This window comes from Moschus berezovskii, chromosome 12, assembly GCF_049115385.1.
Source record: "Moschus berezovskii isolate FMDL1 chromosome 12, NW_MosBer_1.0, whole genome shotgun sequence".
Taxonomy (NCBI): Eukaryota; Metazoa; Chordata; class Mammalia; order Artiodactyla; family Moschidae; genus Moschus; species Moschus berezovskii.
Genome location: NC_142471.1, coordinates 3,748,851 through 3,770,974, shown reverse-complemented (window position 1 = coordinate 3,770,974; position 22,124 = coordinate 3,748,851). Strand labels below are relative to the sequence as shown.

Here is a 22,124-nt window from a genome sequence, read left to right as displayed (position 1 = left end):
TCACACTTAGCAGGAGGCGGTCCAGGTTCAGCCCGCGGGGACGGGCGGGAGCGGGGGTGGGGTGCGGTGGGTTCCCGCGGCCAGAGCTCCGCCTCCTCCCCCGCGGTCTCCGCGGACCCCGCCAGCTGCGACCACGCCGCCTCTAAGGACCGTGAGCGCGGGCGCGATCCCAGCACTACCAAACCTCTCCGACGTCCTGCCTGCCCCGAGGGGGAGCCTTTATACCCCGATTCGCCGCACCAGCTGGCCTCCCTCGTCGGATCGCATCTGAGGTGACCCTCGCCTATCAGTAATTACAAGCAGCTTTGGGGTCTGGTGGTGGAGCCCACTTTGTCGGGAGTGGGGCAGCCAGGGCAGGGCTCGACTCCCCGAGGAGGGCCGGCAGACGGGAGTTCCCGGAGGTGCTAAAGGTGAGCCAGGGACCCGCCTGGGGATGGGCGCAGGGGTGGAGGGCAGGTGGGCGGGGCCGCAGGAAAGCCGGGGAGGCGGGGCGCCAGGAGGGCGCGGGCGCGGGGCGGGGCCGCAGGGAGGGGAGCGGAGAGGGGCGGGGCGCGGGGCGGGGCCGCAGGGACGGGGAGCGGAGGGAGGGCGCTGGGGCGGGGCCGCAGGGAGGGGAGCGGAGAGGGGCAGGGCGCTGGGCGGGGCCGCGCTGAGGGGGCGGGCCCCGCGAGGTGGGGAGGGGAAGTGGGCGGAGCGCCTCCGGGAAGGGGGCGGGCTGGGGAGCAAGGGCCCCAGGCGGCGGCGGCGGCTGCTGCGGACCCGAGAGCGAGCGGTCGGGCAGGACGGGATGAGCGGAGCCGGTGCGGCTGGCTCCGTGCGCGGGCTGCGGGTGGACGGGCTGCCTCCGCTGCCCAAGAGCCTGAGCGGGCTGCTGCACTCGGCGTCGGGCGGCGGCGCGTCGGGGGGTTGGCGGCACCTGGAGAGGTTGTACGCGCAGAAGTCGCGCATCCAGGACGAGCTGAGCCGGGGGAGCGCGGGAGGCGGCGGGGCTCGGGCGGCGGCGCTGCCCGCCAAGCCCCCCAACCTGGACGCCGCTCTGGCCCTGTTGCGCAAGGAGATGGTAAGGGAGGTCCACGGGCCGGAGCGGGGGTCCTTCCCAGCCGGGCTCGCCCTTCTGGGAAAGTTCGCCGGAAGTCCCCGCGCCACCCGCGCGTCTCAGGCTCTTTGGCCCCAGGCGCCGACGCCGAAAGAGGGACACTGCCCTCCCAACTACCCCGTTTTGCTTGTCCTCTCTGTGCCTACTACTGGACCCTCGCCCAGGGAGGTACCCCTTTCAAAAGGCAGCTTTTGGAGACCCGGCGCTCCTCGTCCGGCCCCAGCGGGCTCAGAGACCCAGGAGGCGCGGCGTGGGGCTGGCGCTTGGCCTCGGGCCGGGGGCGGCTGGTCACCCCTCCCCAGGGGGTAGCAGGTCTCCCGGGGTCGGGGGGCGGCCTTCACTGCGCCCTTGGGGTTAAGAGCTGTGTGCAGTTGTGTTTTCCTGCCCTGAAGAGGACAGCTTTTTGTCCTCGCGAGTGTAGACTGCGGATTGGAACAGCCCTCGCCCCCTCCCTCCCGCCCAGGGCGCGTGCAGAATCGGATTACAGCGGAGCGGCTCCTGCTCGGCGATGCCGGGAAAGTGGCCGCTCACCCTGACAGTCTCCGCGTGGTGGCCGGTTCCCCAAGCCCGCTGGAGAGGACTGGGGCGGTGGCGTCCTCGCCGTGTGGGTGAAGTCCATGTGGGTTCTTAAGGTTGTGCCTGGGCTGCACACAATGGGGCTTAGTTTTTGTCGGTCGTTGGGGAGTATTTTAGGTGTTCGTGGGCTAGGACTACTGAGTTAGGGTGAAGCCAAAAGCAGCTCAAGGGTCTCCAGCTTTCTCCAGGCTTAGGCCAGCTCAGAAGACAACAGAAAAACTTCCGTCTAACGCTTCTGGAGGCCTCTGATTGGCCACTCTCTCTGTTTAGAATTTGCCCTTTCCTCTTGCCTAATGCAGATTCCCCCCTCTTCTGGCACAAGTAAATACTTTATTAAGGAAATCTAATATATGAAAACTTTTTTTGGTCCCCCCAAATAAATTGGCACCTAAATTTATTATAGGAATCCTTTAAATATGCTGTTAGTGTATTAAGATATTATTTAGAAAAATTCAATTTATGCATTTCTTTCGGGAAAATATCTGTCCCGAAAACTGAGAATTAAATCTAGAAACAGCGTTAACACCTTTTAAGCAATTCAGTGTTGTCTTCCCACTCTGTGGCTGCCATTGAAGTGATTTTCAGTTCTCCCTGAGATTTTCTAAGCTTCTTAGAGAATGACTTAAATTTCAAGCCAACTGTTTTAATTTATTAATCAGCATTAATCAACACCAGCATTGCACAGCTGGTAAGCTGTGTTTTCATTAGATAAGCCTACACCCGGTATGTTTAGAGTCTGAACTTGGATGCAGCATAAATAAAGAGGGTGAAATAGGAAGACTCAGCCTGGTTAATTTACGGGACCAGAGACAGGAAAACCTCAGGCCACTCCCGTTGTGAAGCTCTCTCTGCTTTATAAACATGCTCTGGAGTCTTGCACACTCCCAAGTTGGGAGTGACCATGCTGTTCCCAAAAGTGTTTTTCCAGGTCCCTCCTGGTGCAACTAAAGTACAGTCGCAGCCTTCTAATTATTCCCTGGACCAGAGCTCTCTCTCAGCCTATTGGAAACACAAGAAAAGTAAACAGCTGTCTTGGGTCTGTCTGATATTTAGCTGAGATAAAGACAAAACATGGCTACAGGCCTTGACGAGTCCCTTTCAAGGAATGTCACAAGGTCTTAGGAGTACTCTGGGGTTTTTTTTGCTTTTTGAGATTTACTAACCTAGGGCAGTGGGTTCTGAGTGGTCATTTCAAACTGAGGCTCCCACAGGGGTGGGGGTGGGGGCTTGCAAGATTAGAGTTGAGAGTTTGTGCTTGAATTATTTGCCCAGTAGTCTGTGTTGATCTGTTTAATTTGAAGGCCTTAGGTCAAATCTATGCCCAGGGAACTAACAAGAAGTCCTGGTAGAATGTAGTTAGTTCCTTTTTAAAGAGTCATATACAAGCACAGAGCAGCAGTATTGTGGAAGCCCTCAGAATGGGACTGCATTTTGAGAAGAGAATGGTTGATAGAAAATCCAGACCCACGTGCGCTCCTGTTTGAGTAGGGCAGGCGTGGACATTCCAACTGAGAGGATGGGCTGCGGCCAAGTGGGCTGAGGAAAGCCTCAGGAGTAGCAGAGGAACAGGTAAAGCAGGAGAACTGGCTTTGAAGAGTTAATGTGAAAGCAGGGTGCTTAGAAGGGCCAGCTGGCTGAGCTTGGGAAGTACTGGAGATGTGCTTGGAGAGATGAGAGCCTGCAGCAGCCTGGGCACCCCGGAATATGAAATGAGAACCACATGGGGGACGCTTCATTGAAATAGAATCCACAGGACTTGTTGGGTAAATAGCAGAGTCAGGATGGTGATGATAAGGAGCCAGAGATGACATTTTTAAAATTTTTGGCCGTGCCAGCTTTTCTCTAGTTGTGAGCACAGACTACTCTCTAGTTGCAGTGAGAGGGCTCCTTATTGTGGAGGCCTCTCTTGTAGAGCACAGGCTCTAGGCTGCTCAGGCGTCAGTAGTTGCGGCTGTGGTCTCAGCAGTTGCAGCTCCTGGGCTCTAGAGCACAGGCTCAGTAGTTGTGATGCACGGACTTCGTTGCTCTGTGGCATGTGGGATCTTCCTGGACCAGAGATCGAACCCGTGTCTCCTGCATTGGCAGGCAGATTCTTTACCACTGAGCCACCCGGGAAGCCCCCAGCAATAACTTAAGTTTTTTAATGCAAAGTGTCCCTAAGCAAAACAATTAATAGTTACAGTCGAGCTTCCCTGATGGCTTAGTTCAGTTCAGTTAAGTCGTTCAATTGAGTCCAACTCTTTGGGACCCCATGGACTGCCTGCCCCATGCCACGCTTCCCTGTCCATCACCAACTCCTGGAGCTTACTCAAACTCATGTCTATCAAGTTGGTGGTGCCATCCAACCATCTCATCCTCTGTCGTCCCCTTCTCCTCCTGCCTTCAGTCTTTCCCAGCCATCAGGGTCTTTTGCAATGAGTCAGTTCTTCGCATCAGGTAGTTGAAGTATTGGAGTTTCAGCATCAGTCCTTCCAATGAATGAATATTCAGTGATTTCCTTTAGGATTAACTGGTTGGATCTCCTTGCAGTCCAAGGGGCTCTCAAGAGGCTTCTCCAACATGCTTCTTCAAAAGCATCAATTCTTCTGCACTCAGCTTTCTGTATAGTCCGATACTCACATCCATACATGACTACTGGAAAAATCACAGCTTTGACCAGACAGACCTTTGTTGGCAAAGCAATGTCTCTGCTTTTTAATATGCTGTCTAGGTTGGTTATAGCTTTTCTTCCAAGGAACAAGCGTCTTGTAATTTCATGGCTGCAGTCACCATCTGCAGTGATTTTGGAGCCCCAAAAAACGAAGTCTGTCACTGTTTCTGTTGTTTCCCCATCTATTTGCCTTGAAGTGATGGGACCAGATGCCATGATCTTAGTTTTCTGAATGTTGAGTTTTAAGCCAACTTTTTCACGCTCATCTTTCACTTTCATCAAGAGGCTCTTTAGTTCTTCTTCCCTTTCTGCCATAAGGGTGGTGTCATCTGCATATCTGAAGTTGTTGATATGGCAGTCTTGATTCCAGCTTGTGCTTCATCCAGCCTAGTATTTCGTATGATGTACTCTGTATATAAGTTAAATAAGCATGGCGACAGTATGTAGCCTTGATGTCCTCCTTTCCCGATTTGCAACCAGTCTGTTGTTCCATGTCTAGTTCTAACTGTTACTTCTTGACCTGCATACAGATTTCTTAGGAGACAGGTAAGGTGTTCTGGTATTCCTATCTCTTTCAGAATTTTCCACAGTTTATTGTGATCTGCACAGTCAAAGGCTTTGGCATAGTCAATAAAGCAGAAGTAGATGTTTTTCTGGAATTCTCTTGCTTTTTCGATGATCCAGTGGATATTGGCAATTTGGTCTCTGGTTCCTCTGCCTTTTCTAAATCCAACTTGAACATTTGGAAGTTCATGATTCACATACTGTTGAAGCCAGGCTTGGAGAATTTTGAGCATGACTTTGCTAGTGTGTGAGATGAGTGTAATTGTGCAGTAGTTTGAGCATTCTTTGGCATTGCCTTTCTTTGGGATTGGAATGAAAATGGACCTTTTCCAGTCCTGTGGCCACTGCTGAGTTTTCCAAATTTGCTGGCATATTGAGTGCAGCACTTTCACAGCATCATCTGTCAGGATTTGAAGTAGCACAACTGGAATTCCATCACCTCCACTAGCTTTGTTCATAGTGATACTTCCTAAGGCCCACTTGACTTCAAATTCCAGGATGTCTGGCTCTAGGTGAATGATCACACCATTGTGGTTATCTGAGTCATTAAGATCTTTTTTGTATAATTCTTCTGTATATTGTTGCCACCTGTTCTTAATATCTTCTGCTTCTGTCTCCTGATGGCTCAGTAGTAAAACATCTGCCTGCCAGTGCAGGAACATCCGTTCAATCCCTGATCTGGGAAGAGCCCACATGCTGTAGAGCAACTAAGCCCATGTGCCATGACTATTAAGCCTGTGCTCTAGACCCCGGGGGGCTACAACTGCTGAGCCCACATGCCACAACTCCTGAAGCCCATACGCTCTGGAGCCCGTGCCCAGCAACTAGAGCAGCCACTGCAGCGAGAAGCCCAAGCACCACCACTAGAGAGTAGCCTCTGCTCGCCACGACTAGAGAGAAGTCCTCGAGGCAAACAAGACATGGCACAGCCATAAATAAATAATATTTTAAAACTTACAGTCCTAGCACCTGATCACTTTACTGTTTGGGGATATCTCCTGGTAGGCACAGTGTAAGTGTTTTCCTTACATCATCTTCTTTGATTTTTATAACTCCTCCACGAGATAGATACTGAAAGTCTACATTTTAAAAATAGGATTCAGAATTTAAGTAGCTCACCAAAGTCAGCCAGACGTGTCTGGCTCTAAGACCCTGTTAAATCATAGGGTTTTACTGCTTTGGGGGGACACATGTTGCAAGTATTTTCTAGGTCAGTGTATATTAAAATGTCTTGTGTAACTCCATGGAGTGCCATTATGTTGCAGTAATAACTTTGGTCATTCATCCTTGGGAAAGTGGGGGTTATCACAGCAATAAGGGAGTCAGAAGAAGTGGCTGCTTATGGGGGAAGGTAGTTTGCTGTCGCATCAGTGGAAGAGTATGTTAAACGTTTCAGAATGTGGAGCTGGAGGTGGCTGGCAGAGCCTGGCCTGCAGATAACTGATTGACGGATGGTCAGGGCGGAACACGGGGAGCTGGTGTTGAGGGGCGCCTGTGTGGGTAACGCCCTGCTCTGCTTAGAGAGTCCTGATGTCCACTGGAGTTTCAGCTCTTCCTGTGGTAGTAATGGGCTTACTCTGAAATTCTGTGCCATTGTGAGCTCCCTTCCCCTCCGCCAATGAGCCCATTTGGAGAGCTGTGAGGGTCAGACAGATGCTTTTTGCTCTTTAGACCTGAAAGCATCCTTTAAAACAAGAAGTTCAGATTGTTTCCTCCCCCCCCTCCCAACATCAGAGAGTATATTTGGATTGTATCAGACAGATGTTTGCCACATGTCTGCTGGTTATAAAGTGCTGTGGAGGATACAGGGCTGAACTAGGATATAGGGCGGAACTGTCTAGGTGTTAAGGAGCTTATAACATCTAGCAGAGGTGGGCATCTTTACAGGAATACGATTGCTGTAGTTTAGACCATGTGTCATTTTTCATGTCTGAAGACTTTACTAGTAATAGAGACTCACTTTGAACCAGCTCTTGCAAAAGGAGAACCTTGTAGGGCTGGATGTGTACAGAGGCAGACTAGAACCAGGGTTGGTGGGGAACCGGTATTCTTTGCCCTCCTTTTTTTCCCCCTACATTTTGGAATGTGACTGTCAACAGTGTCCACACTCCCAGGTTCAGCCATGCTTCTTACTGCCACTTTGGAAATACTGTGTGGAAGAATACCAGTGGGCCCAGCTTGCGGGGTCTGGACAGCTGTTGGTGACTGAGGCCGAGATGGTGTTTTATTTACTAAGGTGGTATGACTGTGCGGATAGGGTACAGGGCTGGGCATCCCTAAAGGAAAGAAGAGTTTTCAGAAATGGAGCAGGGGGCTGCTGTGGACAGCCAAAATATAAGATATCTAGTATTTTTTTTTTTTAACATTTTTCCTTTTTTAACTTTTTATTTTATATTGGGGTATAGCCGATTAACAAAACAATGTCGTGATAGTTTCAACTGAACAGTGAAGGGACTCAGCCATACATACACATGTAGCCATCTACCCCAAATTCCCCTCTCATCCAGGCTCCCAAATAACGTTGACAGAGTTCCATCTGCCATACAGTAGGTCCTTGTAGGTTATCCATTCTAAATATAGCAGTGTGTACATGTCCATTCCAAACTCCCTCACTGTCCCTTCCCCTCATTCTCCCCGCACCCCCACCCCACAGCCATAAGTTTGTTCTTTAAGGCTTCGAGTTTTCTTTTTCTGTTTTGTAAATAAGTTCATTTGTATCATTTTATATTTCACATATAAGGGATGTTGGGTTTCCCTGGTGGCTCAGACAGTAAACAATCTGCCTGCAATGCAGGAGACCTGGGTTCGATCCTGGGTTGGGAAGATACCCTGGGAGAAGGTGTGGCAGTCCACTCCAGTATTGTTGCCTGGGAAGTCTCATGGACAGAGGAGCCTGGAGGGCTACAGTCCATAGGGTCACAAAGAGTCAGATGTGACTGAGTGACCAACACTTCCACTTTCTTATAAGGGATGGCATATGATAGTTCTCCTCTGTCTGCCTTCCCTCACTCAGTATGACAATCCCTAGATCTGTCCATGTTGCGGAAAATGGCATTATTTTGTTCTTTTTAATGGCTGAGTAATATTCCATTGTGTTTGTTCCACATTTTCTTTATCCATTCCTCTGTTGATGGACATCTAGGGTGCTTCCATGTCTTGACTATTGTAAACAGTACTGCAATGAACGCTGGAGTGCATGTACCCTTTCGGATCATGTTTGTCTCTGGATATATGCGCAGGAGTGGGACTGCAGGGTGCTATGGTAGTTCTATATTCAGCTTTTTAAGGAACCTCCGTACTGTTCTGCATAGTGGCTGTACCAAGTTTATTCCCTGCAGACCTCTTTCTGGATAAAAAATACTTTGGCCTCAAGGGCCCCACAGTTTGAAAGGTTTTTATCTGGTGTGCTGACAGGCTAGCTCAGCTCAGAGGATCTTTGTTGGTGTTTCAAATCCTTGCATGTGGTTGAAGCACACACATGACTCTCTGGGTCTACAGGGATCCTGGCACACATCTTTCCTTGCAGGGTCCTTCAGAGACCACTGCCCAGCAGCCCTGTAAGTTTACCCATCAAGCTTAGGTCCTCAGAAGCGTCACAGGAACGTTTAGAGACGGAAAGAGAGCCTCAGACGTGAGGACAGGAGATGGCAGGTCTCTGCGGAGTCTTGAGTTCCACTTCTCAAACCAGCAGCAGCACCTTTCTAAATAGTAACTTTGAAAACTCTTTGCCTCATTTTTTCTTTTATTTTTGTCAAACTATCCAATAATTGCTTTGGTTACCCACCTGTGAGTGGGAAGTTGTCCACACAGAACTCTTGAGTTCCTGAACTGCAGTGGTTTGGGTGAAAAATTGAATCTGAGGAAAAAGGTTTGATTCCTGAGAGCAGCAGCGCTTAACCTTCCCACATTTTAGTTGTTCAGTCGCTAAGTTGTATCCAGCTTTTTGCAACCCCATGGACTGCAGCTTGCCAGGCTTCCTTAGCCTTCACTATCTCCTGGAGTTTGCGCAAACTCAGGTCCATCTAGTCGGTGCTGCCATCCTACCATCCCATCTTCTGTTGCCCCCTTCTCTTGCTGTCAGTCTTTCCCAGCACCAGGGTCTTTTCCAGTGACTTGGCTTTTCCCATCAGGTGGCCAAAGTATTGGAGCTTCAACTTCAGCATCAGTCCTTCCAATGAAAATTCAGAGTAGATTTCCTTTGGGATTGACTGGTTTGATCTCCTTGCGGTTCAAGGGACTCTGAATAGTCTTTTCCAGCACCACAGTTTGAAAGCATCAATTCTTCGGCATTCAGCCTTCTTTATGGTATAACTCTCATATCCGTACATGACTACTAGAAAAACCATAGCTTTGACTGTGTGGACCTTTGTTTGTTGGCAAAGGGATGTCTCTGCTTTTTAATACGCTGTCTAGGTTTGTCATAGCTTTTCTTCCTAGGAGTAAGGGTCTTTTAAGTTTAGTTGAGACAATACCTAAATGCCTGACAGGCTTGTGTGGTGAACTAGGAACTAGGAGACGGGCATGAACTTGAATAGACCAGATCCCCACAGAATTCAGTCTTTACCCTACACGAGACAACAGGGTCTCAGAGAGGGGGTTTGCGTCTTTAAATGGGCTTATGGAGGTCCAATCTCCAGACAAGCCCATGCAGTGCCAACTGGAATAAGAGTGTTAGCTCTCAATGCAGGATTCTTGGTTGGCCTTGGTCAAAGGAGACTGGGGATGGCCACTGGCCTTTAACGTTGTGTGGACATCAACCCTTTCTCTTGCTTTTTATGTCAGCTGTCTAAAAAACACTAGACACTGACATGAAATTTTCTGTTTATTGTCCAGGAACTTGGTTTCCTGATTTTTAGCTTCAGATTTTCTTCCTTTGCTGAATCTACTCTAGCAGAGAGGCAGTTTCAATTAGTTATCATTCAAGAAAATGATGAAATGCAAACTAACCTTCAGATGGGTGTTGCATTACCGTGAGTCCTTAGTTAAGTCATGGTTTTTCCTCTAGTCCCACTTGATTTTTAGAATCAGTTGCATTCGTGTCTGCATCCATCATCTTAAGTAATGAACTTTCAGGCCTTTGACACATCCTTGATGAATGGTCCACTGTTTGTGATCCCAGAATTGAGGGATTGGAAGGAAAGCATCCCATTTCCCTTGTCTGCCTTCTCCCCTGCAATTTCATTTTCATAATTTTTAAAAATTTTCTTACAGAAATAGTCACCCAAGGGAATAACAGTACTTAAACAGGAATATCTTTTGCAGTAATATTTAGTAGTATTCTATGGTAATAATATATACCAGTGATAGAATATTATACAGTTGTTGAAAAGAATGTGGTAACTATGTAAATGAACATAGGTGTTCAAGGTTTGGGAAAGTAAGTTACAAAACAGTACATACATACATTTATATGTGCAGTGTGTCTTAAGGGAGGTATGCTAAGCAGCTAAAAGTGGATATGTTTAGAACAGTAGTTCTTAAATTATGGTCTGAGGACACCTATGGGTTCCCAGATGCTTTTGTGGGGGTGTCCATAATTAGGTGGTGGTCATATGGGCAACTGTGATTTTCCAAAATAGCACCTAAGGAAATATATCAATATTTGGAGGATCTACATTCAGTGAATCAATTTTCCACATTTTTTTCATATAACTAATGCTTGGTGCATGGTTAAAAGATCCATTCAAAATGCAAGACTGGTGGATTTTAATGAAACAGTGTAAAAGCTCATTGGCATAGATTTAAATTCCACACTGGTGCCAGGTTAAGGATAGTGCCAAACAAGAATATTCACTGTTAACTTGAAAGGTGGTTTAAATACTCCTTTTTCCCAAGTACATATCTATGTGAGGCCAGGTCTATTTCAACCAAAAAAGCATGTTATGAAAGATCAAGTACAGAAGAAGATAAGCCAGACATTAAAAACGTTTCTTACACAATCTCATTTATAAAAATGTGATGTATGTTAACAGTGGGTGTAGTGTTTTTGAATGGCTTTATATGATAGCTTCTCAATTTTCATTTCTAATAAGGTAACTATTAATAGGTATAATTTACATAGACAGGAGCTCTTTGGGACCTTCAGTAATTTTAAGAGTCTAAAGGGGTCCCAAGACCAAAACACTTTAAGATTGCTGCATTAGGACATGAAATTAGTGAAGACTGTATAATTATGAGCCATTGAATTTTTAATACGTTAGCATATTTTATTTTTGTAATTGGGAAAGAAAGTAAAGGAATATGCAAAGACATGTCTTAAAGACAGTGGTCAGTTGGTTTTTTTCTTTTCCTTCTCTGCGTAGGACAGAATGAGAGGAAATGGGCTTCATTGGTACAACCGTTAGTGTGGGTAAGAGATGGATGAGGATGTCTTCACTGGCCCTGCTGAGCTGCAGAATGGGCTCCGTCCAGCCGCGTGGGCTCCTTCAGTGTGGCCCCTGGTCTGCTTGCTCTGAATCACCGGGGCTCTTCTGAGGCAGCCCTCAGCTCGGTGGGGCTGCAGCCTTAACAGGAGATGAGGCTGACGGACGCGCACCCCCTGGGGAGGAGCCGTGTGACTGATGGAAGCCAGTTTAGGGAGCCCAGAGTCACAGTTCACTTGGGAGTTTGGGGTCCTGCAGGAGTATCTCTGGCCAGCTCAGGCAGCTGAGTTCAGAGCTCTTTCTCTGTTAGATCAACACTGATGAAGCTTTTCTCTTTGGTCTTCTTTTTTTAAACAGTATGCAGGTCAGTGTTCTTCTGTCAACACATCCTTTATTCAGAAATCAGGTTATGATCCATTAAGTCACTGCGATCTTTATTACATTCCAGTCCTGCAGATGCATACTAGACACTCATTAAATTTGGGGCATTTACTAATAGTATTGTCTAAAATAAATTTACAAGCCATTTATTATGTTTTTAAAAGTTCTCTCATTATGAGTTAATTCATATTCATAGTAGAAAATCTGGAAAACTCAGAAAGGTGAAAGTCAAAGTGTTAGTCACTCAGTCATGTCTAACCCTCATGACCCCATGGACTGTAGCCCACCAGGCTCGGCAGTTCATGGAATTTTCCCAGGCAAGAGTACAGGAGTGGGCTGCCATTCCCTTCTCCAGGGGATCTTCCCAACCCAGGGATCGAACCCGGGTCTCCTGCATTGCAGGCAGGTCCTTCATCATCTGAGCCACCAGAGAAAATTCAGAAAAGCCGACCATAAGAGTCGCCTGTGATCTCAGCAGCTTGCTGCCCCCAGCTGACATGGCGCCCTCTCCCAGCGTTGTCTGTGCGGGCAGTGGAGGCTGATGGTCGGGCATGCGTGCTGGCACCCTACCACCTGGCTGCTGCCCCCTGCTCTCAGTGAAGGGCCTGCATCTTTCAGGCCTCAGTTTCCTCATGATAACAGAATCCACACCTACCTCACAGAGCAAGGATGAGGATTACCTATTTGTGTACAGCTGAGATTTTTTACTCCAAAGTCACTAGCAACGAACTGGTTAGCTGGTTAAAAGTTATATGATATTTTAAGGCTTTTGATAGACATTGCCAGTGAGTCCTGCTGAGAGGTTTTACAAGCGTGCAGCCCTACTAGCAATGCACATAAGTTATATACTTTATTATAACTAGTTTTTAAAATTAAGAGTAACATGCTTGTTGGAAAAAAATTTTTTAGCATTACAGAAGGCTGTAAATATCCAGGCCCACTTTGCAGAAGTAAATTCTGCTCATGGACATTCTCTCTTCTAGTCGAAAGCTTGCGTGCTTGTATGCATAATGTATAAAGTGAGGTCGTACTCAGCATACTGTTCTGTACCATGAACTTTTGTGCCTAATGGTGTGCGTTGGTCAGTGTCCTATTCTTGTACTTAGAGAGCTGCTCTTTTAAGTAACTGCCTGGTTTTTATTGTATGTGTGTGTGTGTTCAGTTGCTAAGTCATGTCTGACTCTTGCGACCCCCATGGACTGTTGCCTACCAGGCTCCTCTGTCCATGGGATGCTCCAGGCAAGAGTACTGGAGTGGGTTGCCATTTGCTTCTCCAGGGGATCTTCCCAATCCAGGGATCAAACCTGGGTCTCCTGCATTGCAGGCAGATTCTTTACCACTGAGCCACTACAGAAAACCTTTTATTGTATGACTATAACATAATTTTTTCAGTCAAGTTTCTATCATCCGTTATGTTTCAAACTAAACGTTCACCCACCAGACTTTTTCTGCATCTGTCTCCATATTTTGGGGCCCCCTGTTCCTGATTCCATAGTTTAACTTCAGACCTATACATCCCTTGTAGCATGTGAGGTGGGCTATTTTTCATCTTATGGTTGAGGAATCCCAGTAGTAGGAAATAGTGGACTGGCAGGGGAGAAGCTCATTGCAGAATGACCCCAGTGTGCCCACTGGGACTAAACTGTGCTGGCACCAGAGTTACTCCCCTCCCCCACCCCGGGCCCAGTTTCCTGTATGGACCTGGGCACAAATAAGACCATTTCCTCGTATGTTTGTCTTGTTTTCTACTCATTGCTATATTTCAGAAAAAGTTGCTTTTATGTCTCTTGAAAAAAAGGAGAGACATAGAAGAGCTTCATACAAACACTAGAATTACCCTCAACTTTTGTTTTGGGGCTTCCCTGGTGGCTTTTAGTTTCTTAAATAAAACACAGTATTTTTCTTAAGTATATTTTTTACTCCTAAAAACTTGCTAAAATTTTTCATGATGCTTTGTTTTCAATCAACATTAATTTCCCACTACAATTCTCTTTCAAAGCCTTGTATCCTAATGGTAACATTTCTGTTATCTAAAAGTCAGGAAGAACTTCCTCCCTAACATCACCCTCCAGGGATATTCAGAGACTTGGTGACCCGAAACCCAGCTGGGAACCACCATCCTGTCTGAGGTGTATACATGTGATCAGCCCATTGTGAGTTTTGAAACTGCTTTGAGGGTGGTTCAGGATTGTTTGGCCCTATTGTTGGAGATGCTGGGGTTGAGTGAGCCACCTGTGGGTACAGCAAGCGGGCTGCAGGGAGCTCTGTTTGTGGGACATGATCAGGAAGGAAGCAGGAAGCCTGAACAGAGAGAGGAAGGAGTCAGGCCAGCAGCTTAAAGTGTGGAGATGAGTGGCTTGTTCTTGATTGTCTCAGAGGTCTACGATAAGGGGCTACAAATTACGGGGTCTAAGAAGTCTGGCTTCCCTGGTGGCTCAGAGGTTAAAGCATCTGCCTCCAATGCGGGAGACCCGGGTTCGATCCCTGGGTCGGGAAGATCCCCTGGAGAAGGAAACGGTAACCCACTCCAGTATTCTTGCCTGGAGAATCCCATGGACGGAGAAGCCTGGTAGGCTACAGTCCACGGGGTCGCAAAGAGTCGGACACGACTGAGCGACAGAACAGAAGAAGTCTGTACTTTTCTAAAATGAGGCTGTCTGAGTTTTTCAACTGGGTTTTCAGGAAAGACCTGTATTTTCTGAATCCAGCTGTGACTCAGCGCCTGTCCTTTAGGGAACACATCACTAAGGTGACGGGCTTCTGCAGCGGGATGAGGACAGAGGTGAGGGTTGGTGGGCTTGCTGAGGGCGTGTGCCCCTGCCTCTCCCCACTTTTTTTCTGGAAAGATGAGAAGTTCTTGTTCGTGGGTGATTTAATCATGTCCTAAAACGTAACTGCAGTTTAGTTCTCTCAGCCGGGCCTTCTCTCTGCTCCCCACACCCCCGAGCCTCATGCCCTCCTGTTGAGAGCCTGCTCCCTGTCCCTGCCTCCCAGCTGCTGGCTCTGCAGTGAGCACTCAGGAAGGAATCTTTGTTTGTGTCTTTTCCTATCAGGCAAGAGGTGAGTGCTTTTCTGATGATGTGGCGAGAACCATGTGGCCTGTGACTTTCCTCAGCGGCACCTTGGGGTGGAGCCAGGGGCCTGTGGATCCCAACACGACCCACTGCCAGGCCGCTTCACCCCGAGACGTTCTCTGGGAGGGCATCGGGGTCTCTACAGCTTTCCCTCAGTCACTGGTGTCTGAGTTTCCTCCACAAGGGTCTGCAATGGGTGCTGAGGGACCCAAGGGGGAGATGGGTCCATGCTTTCTGAGCATGTCCTCAGGTCAGAGAAGGAGGACCGTTTGCACCCACAGCAAAGGCAGAGAGTGATCAGCACCCTGAGATGGGCAGAGCTGGCGAGGGAAGGTGAGGGGCACTGATGACTGAGCCCGTCCGAGCTGGCAGAGAGGCGGCGGAGCTGGTGCTGCACTTTTAAAAGCAGACACGTTTATTTCATTTGTTGCTGCGCTGCGTCTTCATTGCTGCACGCAGACTCTCTGGTTGCGGTGTGCGGGCTTCTTGTTGCGGTGGCTGCTCTTATTGTGGAGCGTGGGCTCCAGGGCGCTAGGGCTTCAGCAGGCGGGGCTTGCAGGCTCCACAGCACAAGCTCAATAGTTGTGGTGTGTGGGCTTAGTTGCTCCATGGGTGCGGGATCTTCCTGGATCAGGGACCGAGCCGTCTCTCCTGCATTGGCAGGCGGATTCTTAACCGCTGGGCCACCAGGGAAGCGCAGGATGCAGTGGGAAGCAATTATCTTCCAATTTAAAAAAATAAAAAAAGGTAAGGAAAAAACGTGGAGAATAAAATGAATATGATGCTATTAAAAAAAAAAACAAAATAGAGCCAGGGGAGCAGCCAGGGGGCAGTCAGGATGAAGGGACCTCACTGACCGGTGGAGGAGGCACAGGGAGAATTGTTCCAGGTCACATTATGGGATGCCGCCTAGTGATTTTCAATTTACCTCTAGGAAATTCAGGTGAAAATGTTTGAACTACCTCAGCAGGGGAAGAGGTGTCCTGGGTGGGAAGCTAGATTGCTCCTGTATGTACTCAGCTCCTGTCCTCCTTTCTAATCTGGAGGGTTGCTGGTGAACCAGAGGAAGTTGAATCTCATGCCTGAAGAAGGAGGGCCTGAGAAGCCGGGCTCTGGGCGTGCACATGTGCTGTGTTTAAATCCCTGTTAAATTAGTCCAAGCCCTCGGCATCTGTTGGCTTGTGTAACAGGCGTGTATAGGGCTCTGCTGTATTCCTAGGTGGGTCAGACTTGGTTTCTAGGCCAGCATTCCGCCTGATGACAAGGCAGCTTTGTGAGTCACCAGCCGCCACAGTGCAGAGAGGTCCAGGTTATGATCCAACTCCTAGCCTGTGCGTCTCCCACATAGGCCTGGGAATGCCTCAGACACCGCAGCACCTAAGGGCAAAAACCTGGAGCCACACTCGGGGTGGCGCAGCATTGAGGGAAGTCAGGGCTTCTGCAGTCACCCATGCCCACCTCGAGGGGCCCAGGAGAGTGGCAGACCTGGGCCAATGGCACATCGCTCTACTACTTTTTCCTTTACAGTTTTGGGTTCCCTAGAGGTAAAGAACCAGCCTGCCATTGCAGGAGACATGAGAGATTCGGGTTTGCTCCCTGGGTCTGGAAGATCCCCTGGAGGAGGGCATGGCAACCCACTCTAGTCTTCTTGCCTGGAGAATCCCATGGACAGAGGAGCCTGGCGGGCTGCTGTTCATGGGGTCACAAAGAGTTGGACAAGGCTTAGCAACTTAACAACAACAACAAAATAGCCAATTAACTTTTGAGAGTAGGATACCTTGTTATGGAGTATGCTGAAAGTCTCTTCCTGGGAACTGCTTCTTTAGAAGTTCTATCATAGAAGGAATCCTGGAACGATGTGAATCACGCCAGAAACAACAGGGCCTGCCTCTCTATCTGGGTCTTCCTTTGAGCGTCTTGGCTAACACGCCAGGTCAGTGCGAGCAGCTCCGTTTCCATGCTCTGTTCAGCTGTACCAGAGAGGTCGCTGGTCAACAAGAGTGGTTGACGGTGTGAAGAGTGACCTGGAATTCAGTCTTGTCACCAGATAGCTTCTCTTGTGTAGAAAATATCATTGCTGGGTAATTATAAAGACTAAATCCTTTGACACGCTCTGTGGTTCCTTTTAAAAATATATTTATTAATATTAATATTTAATTTATTTTTCATAATTTTTAAATATATTTTAATTTTTATTTTTTAAATTATTAAAGTATGATAACACATTGGTAGGAGACTTGGAAAATACAGAACAAGGTTACATATAGTTCCACTCTCAGTTCAGTCCAGTCGCTCAGTCGTGTCTCTTTGTGACCCCATGAACCGCAGCACCCAGGCCTCCCTGTCCATCACCAACTCCCGGAGTTCACCCAAACCCATGTCTATTGAGTCAGTGATGCCATCAACAATCTCATCTTCTGTCATCCCCTTCTCCTCCTGCCCTCAGTCTTTCCCAGCATCAGGGTCTTTTCAAATGAGTCAGTTCTTTGCATCAAGTGGCCAAAGTATTGGAGTTTCAGCTTCAACATCAGTCCTTCCAATGAACACCCAGGACTGATCTCCTTTAGGATGGACTGGTTGGATCTCCTTGCAGTCCAAGGGACTCTCAAGAGTCTTCTCCAGCACCACAGTTCAAAAGCATCAGTTCTTCTGTGCTCAGCTTTCTTTATAGTCCAACTCTCACATCCATAGGTGACCACTGGAAGAACCATAGCCTTGACCAGGTGGACCTTTGGTGACAAAGTAATGTCTCTGCTTTTTAATACGCTGTCTAGCTTGGTCAGAAGTTTCCTTCCAAGGAGTAAGTGTCTTAATTTCATGACTGCAGTCACCATCTGCAGTGATTTTGGAGCCCAGAAAATATAAAGTTTGCCACTGTTTCCCCATCTATTTCCCATGAAGTGACGGGACCGGATGCCATGATCTTAGTTTTCTGAATGTTGAGCTTCAAGCCAACTTTTTCACTCTCCTCTTTCACTTTCATCACACACTGATATATATTACAATTATTTTTTTAAGTAGATAAATTAAGCTTTTTAGTTGGAGTTTTAATATCAAACTCTCAAAAATTAATGGAATAAATATACAGAGAAGTACAGGGATATAGTGGACCAGAAAAAGCACTGTGAAGCAATTCAACATGATTAAGATTTATACAATTTTCACACAACAGTAGGATACAAATTCTATTCAATTTCCCATACAATGTAAACTGGGAGACACTGAAACATATCCAGGGACATAAAACAAGGTGCAAAGATTTCACAGTAAAGGTTTTGGAATCACAGAGAGTCTATTATATCAGTGTGGAATTATGTTAGGCATCAGTATCAAAAGATATTTGAAAATAACCCACATATTTTCAAGTGCACTGTGACATTTACCAAGAGAGATCTTCAACTTAGCCATTGAAAACCTCAATAAAGTTAGACTGAAAAAAAAACATATATTCTCTGTGTTTGTGTGTATTCTTTTCCGTGCATCTTGAGTGCTTTAGCGTAGTGCTTGGTACCTGGGAGACATTTGATTGCTGTTTATTAAAATAGTTGATATTTCATTTAATCCTCCCAATAGATTAAGGGAAATTATTTCATTTCGTCATCAACCAAGGCATAGAGATAAGTAGCTTGCTCCAGAGCTCAGAAGCAGAAGGGCCCACGGCAGGTCTCCTTTCATCTGTTTAGAGTTTCCCATCTTGAGAGTCCCTGAGGTCGACTGCTCAGCAGCTTGCTCAGCCTCCCTGTTCCCAGTGGCCCTAGACTTGGGCCAGAGTCAGAATCTGCAGGCTTCACAAGAGTGGTTCTCGCGCACTGGAGAGTAAAAGCGCTGGTCTGGGCTGCGTTTCTAGATGAATTAACCCTTCTGTCTCTGGGACTGATAAAAACGATGCATTTTCCTGTCCTGACCTCTTTTCCCTGGGGTGGGCCCCTGGGGTAGGGAGGAGCGTGAAGATAAATGTGTGACTTTGAAATGTTCTTTGTTCTGTTATCACTTGGGAAAATAGTTCCCAGGGGAATCTGTAGAGGCCCAGGTCTTACTAAGGCTTATTCGGTTGTTCTCTGGGGAGTGACCCCACAGCCATCTTAGGAGATGTCCTCTTGTCCAAAGGAGAGGGAGTCTGACTCCTTGTGAGTCTGGAGACCCCGCTGATTGGAGGGTGGTGCTCCAGGGGGCAGCGTATGACACTAACTGCTGAGCTGCTGGTCCTGGCACAGAGACTGTTGCCCCAGGAAGGAGAGAGCATGTGGGGGTCTTCTCTGAATCTGATCGTAGCAGGAAGAGATGACACCCTTGCATCTTGGTGAAGTGAACCTGGCTGGGGCTTTCAAAATGAGCAAGGCTGTTGCCCTGCAGGGCGGGCTGGATCGCCAGGTGATGCTCTGCAGGCCGGGCCCGCTGCCCCACAGGTGTGGTCGTTCCGTGACATGTTGGGTAACATCTGAGATGTGGGCATTGCATAATTAAGGTTTTCTCAAAACTGAAAAGCCAAAGCATTCAGGTGATGCTCTGAGTTGCTGGCCATGTGGAAAGAACATGCTGGCACGGGCAGATTGCTGACTGAGAGCACCGCTAAGATTCCACTCCGTTGCTGACTTCTCGCTTTTACCTCTCCGCCCCTTCCCTCAAGGTTGGCCTCCGACAGCTGGACATGTCCTTGCTCTGCCAGTTGTACAGCCTCTATGAGTCCATCCAGGAATACAAGGGAGCCTGCCAGGCAGCGGCCAGCCCAGACAGCACTTACGCTCTGGAGAACGGCTTCTTCGATGAGGAGGACGAATATTTCCAGGAGCAGAAATCCCTCCAGGATGGGAGGGAGCGAGGCCCCCCGAGGGACCTGACGCTGCCCGTCTCCCCACTCCCTGGCGGCGACTGGATCCTGGAGTCCATCTAAAGGATGCAGGAGGCAGGCCACTGTCAATGGGCTTCTCTGTGGGCGGTCCTCCGGCCTGTGGGACCAGCGCTGCCAGCTTAATTTGCAGGCGGGGAGGTGTGCCTGGACGTGGGGGCTGTGGTCTGTTTGGAGGGCCACTTTCTGCTGAGTGATCTGGAGGTGCTCAGCTGTGTCCTCACACCCTGGTCCTGAGACCATGTGGCCAAGGGTTTATACTGAGACAGTAACGAGAGGATCTGTGGAGAAGACCTCCTGTATTCTGGGCAAGATGAAACAACTTGTATGTAGCTAGTTACTTTTCTACTGGTGGGGTTTGCCTTGGGTTTGCAGTGTGTGGGAGCTCACATTTCACTGCTGCCCTTCCTCAGGACCTTCTGCTGCCTTTCTTGCTGTTTCATGAGCTTCGAAGCCACTTGGTTGAGCTTTATTTATTTGTAAGCTGCATTACTAATTGTCCAGGGGACTCGGTAAGAAAACTGTACTGAGAAAGTAAACCTTTCAGGCCACACCAATCAAGAGACTTGCATTCTCTGAACCTGTCCAAATATTCTGTGTCATTCTCTGTGCATCAGAGATGGGTGGAAGACAGTGCAGAGATACCTCGAGTTCGGAAACAAAACTGGGGCAAGCGATGTGTTGTATCAGTCCCCGTAAGGTGGTGAACGTTTTCGGTTTTAAAGATTGTGGGTGTCAGCTGTAGTATGTTAGAAAGCAAACTCTTCCACCCAAAACGGTGATCACCTGAGGCCTTACTATATTTATTAAAATCTTTTATGAACACTTTACACTTTGTAGGTTAAAAGTAAAGATAAAAGGCTAAACTATCAGTGGTTGTGTATTATTTTGTTCTGAGTTACGACTCTTCAACATTCATAACTCGATCGCATTGAGTCCGATCAATGACTGAAAGAAAACTGCAGTTTGTTCACTTGCCATTAAGAATTTTGAAAGCTTTGTTCCTCTGTTGGCCCATCCTTAAGGTGGTTTGATCGGTAGACTGCAACATACTTAGGTCTCAGTGCCGTTCAGTCACTGAGTACTCTGGACCCCTTGCTCTTCTCTTTGGTGCAATAATTGCTTATTAGCACCTTTTTTGGGTCAGAGAGAGGAAGGAAAACACACCATTGTTAATCAGCCTGTTGACAGCCTGTTACTCACACAACTCTGTGTCGGGAGCTGGGGTGAGGGGCAGAGGAGGAAGAGCTCGTGCTCGTTTTCTATGTTGAAAATAGTCTTTGAAATGAGGGGTGGCAGTAAACTGCCTTTAGCATGTGGCCCGGCTGGTGGGGAAAATTGAAAGTGGTAAAACCAGGTGAAGGAGAAGGGGGTGACAGGATGAGATGGTTCGATGGCATCACTGACTCCATGGTTATGAGTTTAAGCAAGCCCTGGCAGATGATGAAGGCCCGGGAAGACTGGTGTGCTGCAGTCCATGGGGTTGCAAAGAGTTGGACACGACTTAGTGACTGAACAACAGCAACAGAACCAGGTGACATCTGGTTGTCTGCCGGAACCTCTTTCTTCACAATGAGTTGAACCCAAGACCAGCTGACCTCAACCTTGACCACACTAAAATACTTGGGGGAACTTTTAGAACAATATTGTTTGTTGTCGTTGTTTAGTTGCTGAGTTGTGTCCGACTCTTTTGTGACCCCTTGGACTGTAGCCCACCAGGGTCCTCTGTCCATAGGATTTCCCAGGCAAGAATACTGGAGCGGCTTGCATTTCCTTCTCCAGGGGATCTTCCCAACCCAGAAATCGAGCCCATATCTCTTGCATTGATAGGCAGATTCTTTACCACTGAGCCACCAGGGAAGCCCAGAACAGTATTGAGCCTGGATTTAGACTCCCCTTTGCCCTTGTCCCCTCTCCAGCATCATTTTGATTTAATTAGTAAGGAGTGAGGCCTGGGCATCCCTATGGTTATAAAAGTCACCCAGGTGATTCTCATGAAGATCTCGTTATGATCTAGAGTTCAAAGTGTGGTCAGAATCTCACCCCACCAGGCCTTCTGCCCCAGGTCCTGCATGCACCTTGACAAGATTCCTCCTGTGTAGACGATTCTTCTGCACAGAGTTCCAGAAGAATGCTGCTTTAAGTCAGCCCAGCACCAACACAGCTGTTCCGAGAGGGCTGTGGTGCCCCCCTGCAGCACTAAAGAATTGCCTGGCCTGCCCCAAAGCCTGGCCACTATCCTCTCAGAGAGCCAGGCTTGCAGGAGCCTCTGATTCAGAGTGCAGGCGTTCCCTTGTCTGCTGCCTCTGGCTCCTTCTAGACCTGCGGTGACTCATGGTACCTGTGAGTGTCTGAAGGCAGGGAGTATGTCAGAGTGCAAGGTGGACTGAATCCAGGTGAGTAAGGGACCCTTCCCTTCCTGTTGGGCTGACATGCTCCTTGCTCCTGTAGTGAAGTGGTGCATACACATAAACCACTGTGGTGGCTAATGCTCTGCTTGAAATATATTAATATATAAACCACCCCAAACTTTCTCTTACTCCACAGGTAGTGTACTGCTGTAAGTATTGCCCAG

General features: G+C 48.1%; 1 protein-coding gene and 1 pseudogene across 1 annotated transcript; one reads left to right on the top strand and one right to left on the bottom strand.

Moving 5' to 3' along the window:
• The first annotated feature begins 722 nt into the window (after nucleotides 1-722).
• FAM89A (family with sequence similarity 89 member A) lies at nucleotides 723-20,416 on the top strand. The gene is made up of 2 exons (XM_055425821.2): nucleotides 723-1,060; nucleotides 19,331-20,416. The coding sequence occupies exons 1-2, from the start codon at nucleotides 788-790 to the stop codon at nucleotides 19,592-19,594; spliced, it is 537 nt and encodes a 178-aa protein (XP_055281796.1). The 5' UTR covers nucleotides 723-787; the 3' UTR covers nucleotides 19,595-20,416.
• Nucleotides 9,640-9,939, bottom strand: LOC148775917 (short coiled-coil protein-like; annotated as a pseudogene).
• Nucleotides 20,417-22,124: the final 1,708 nt, after the last annotated feature.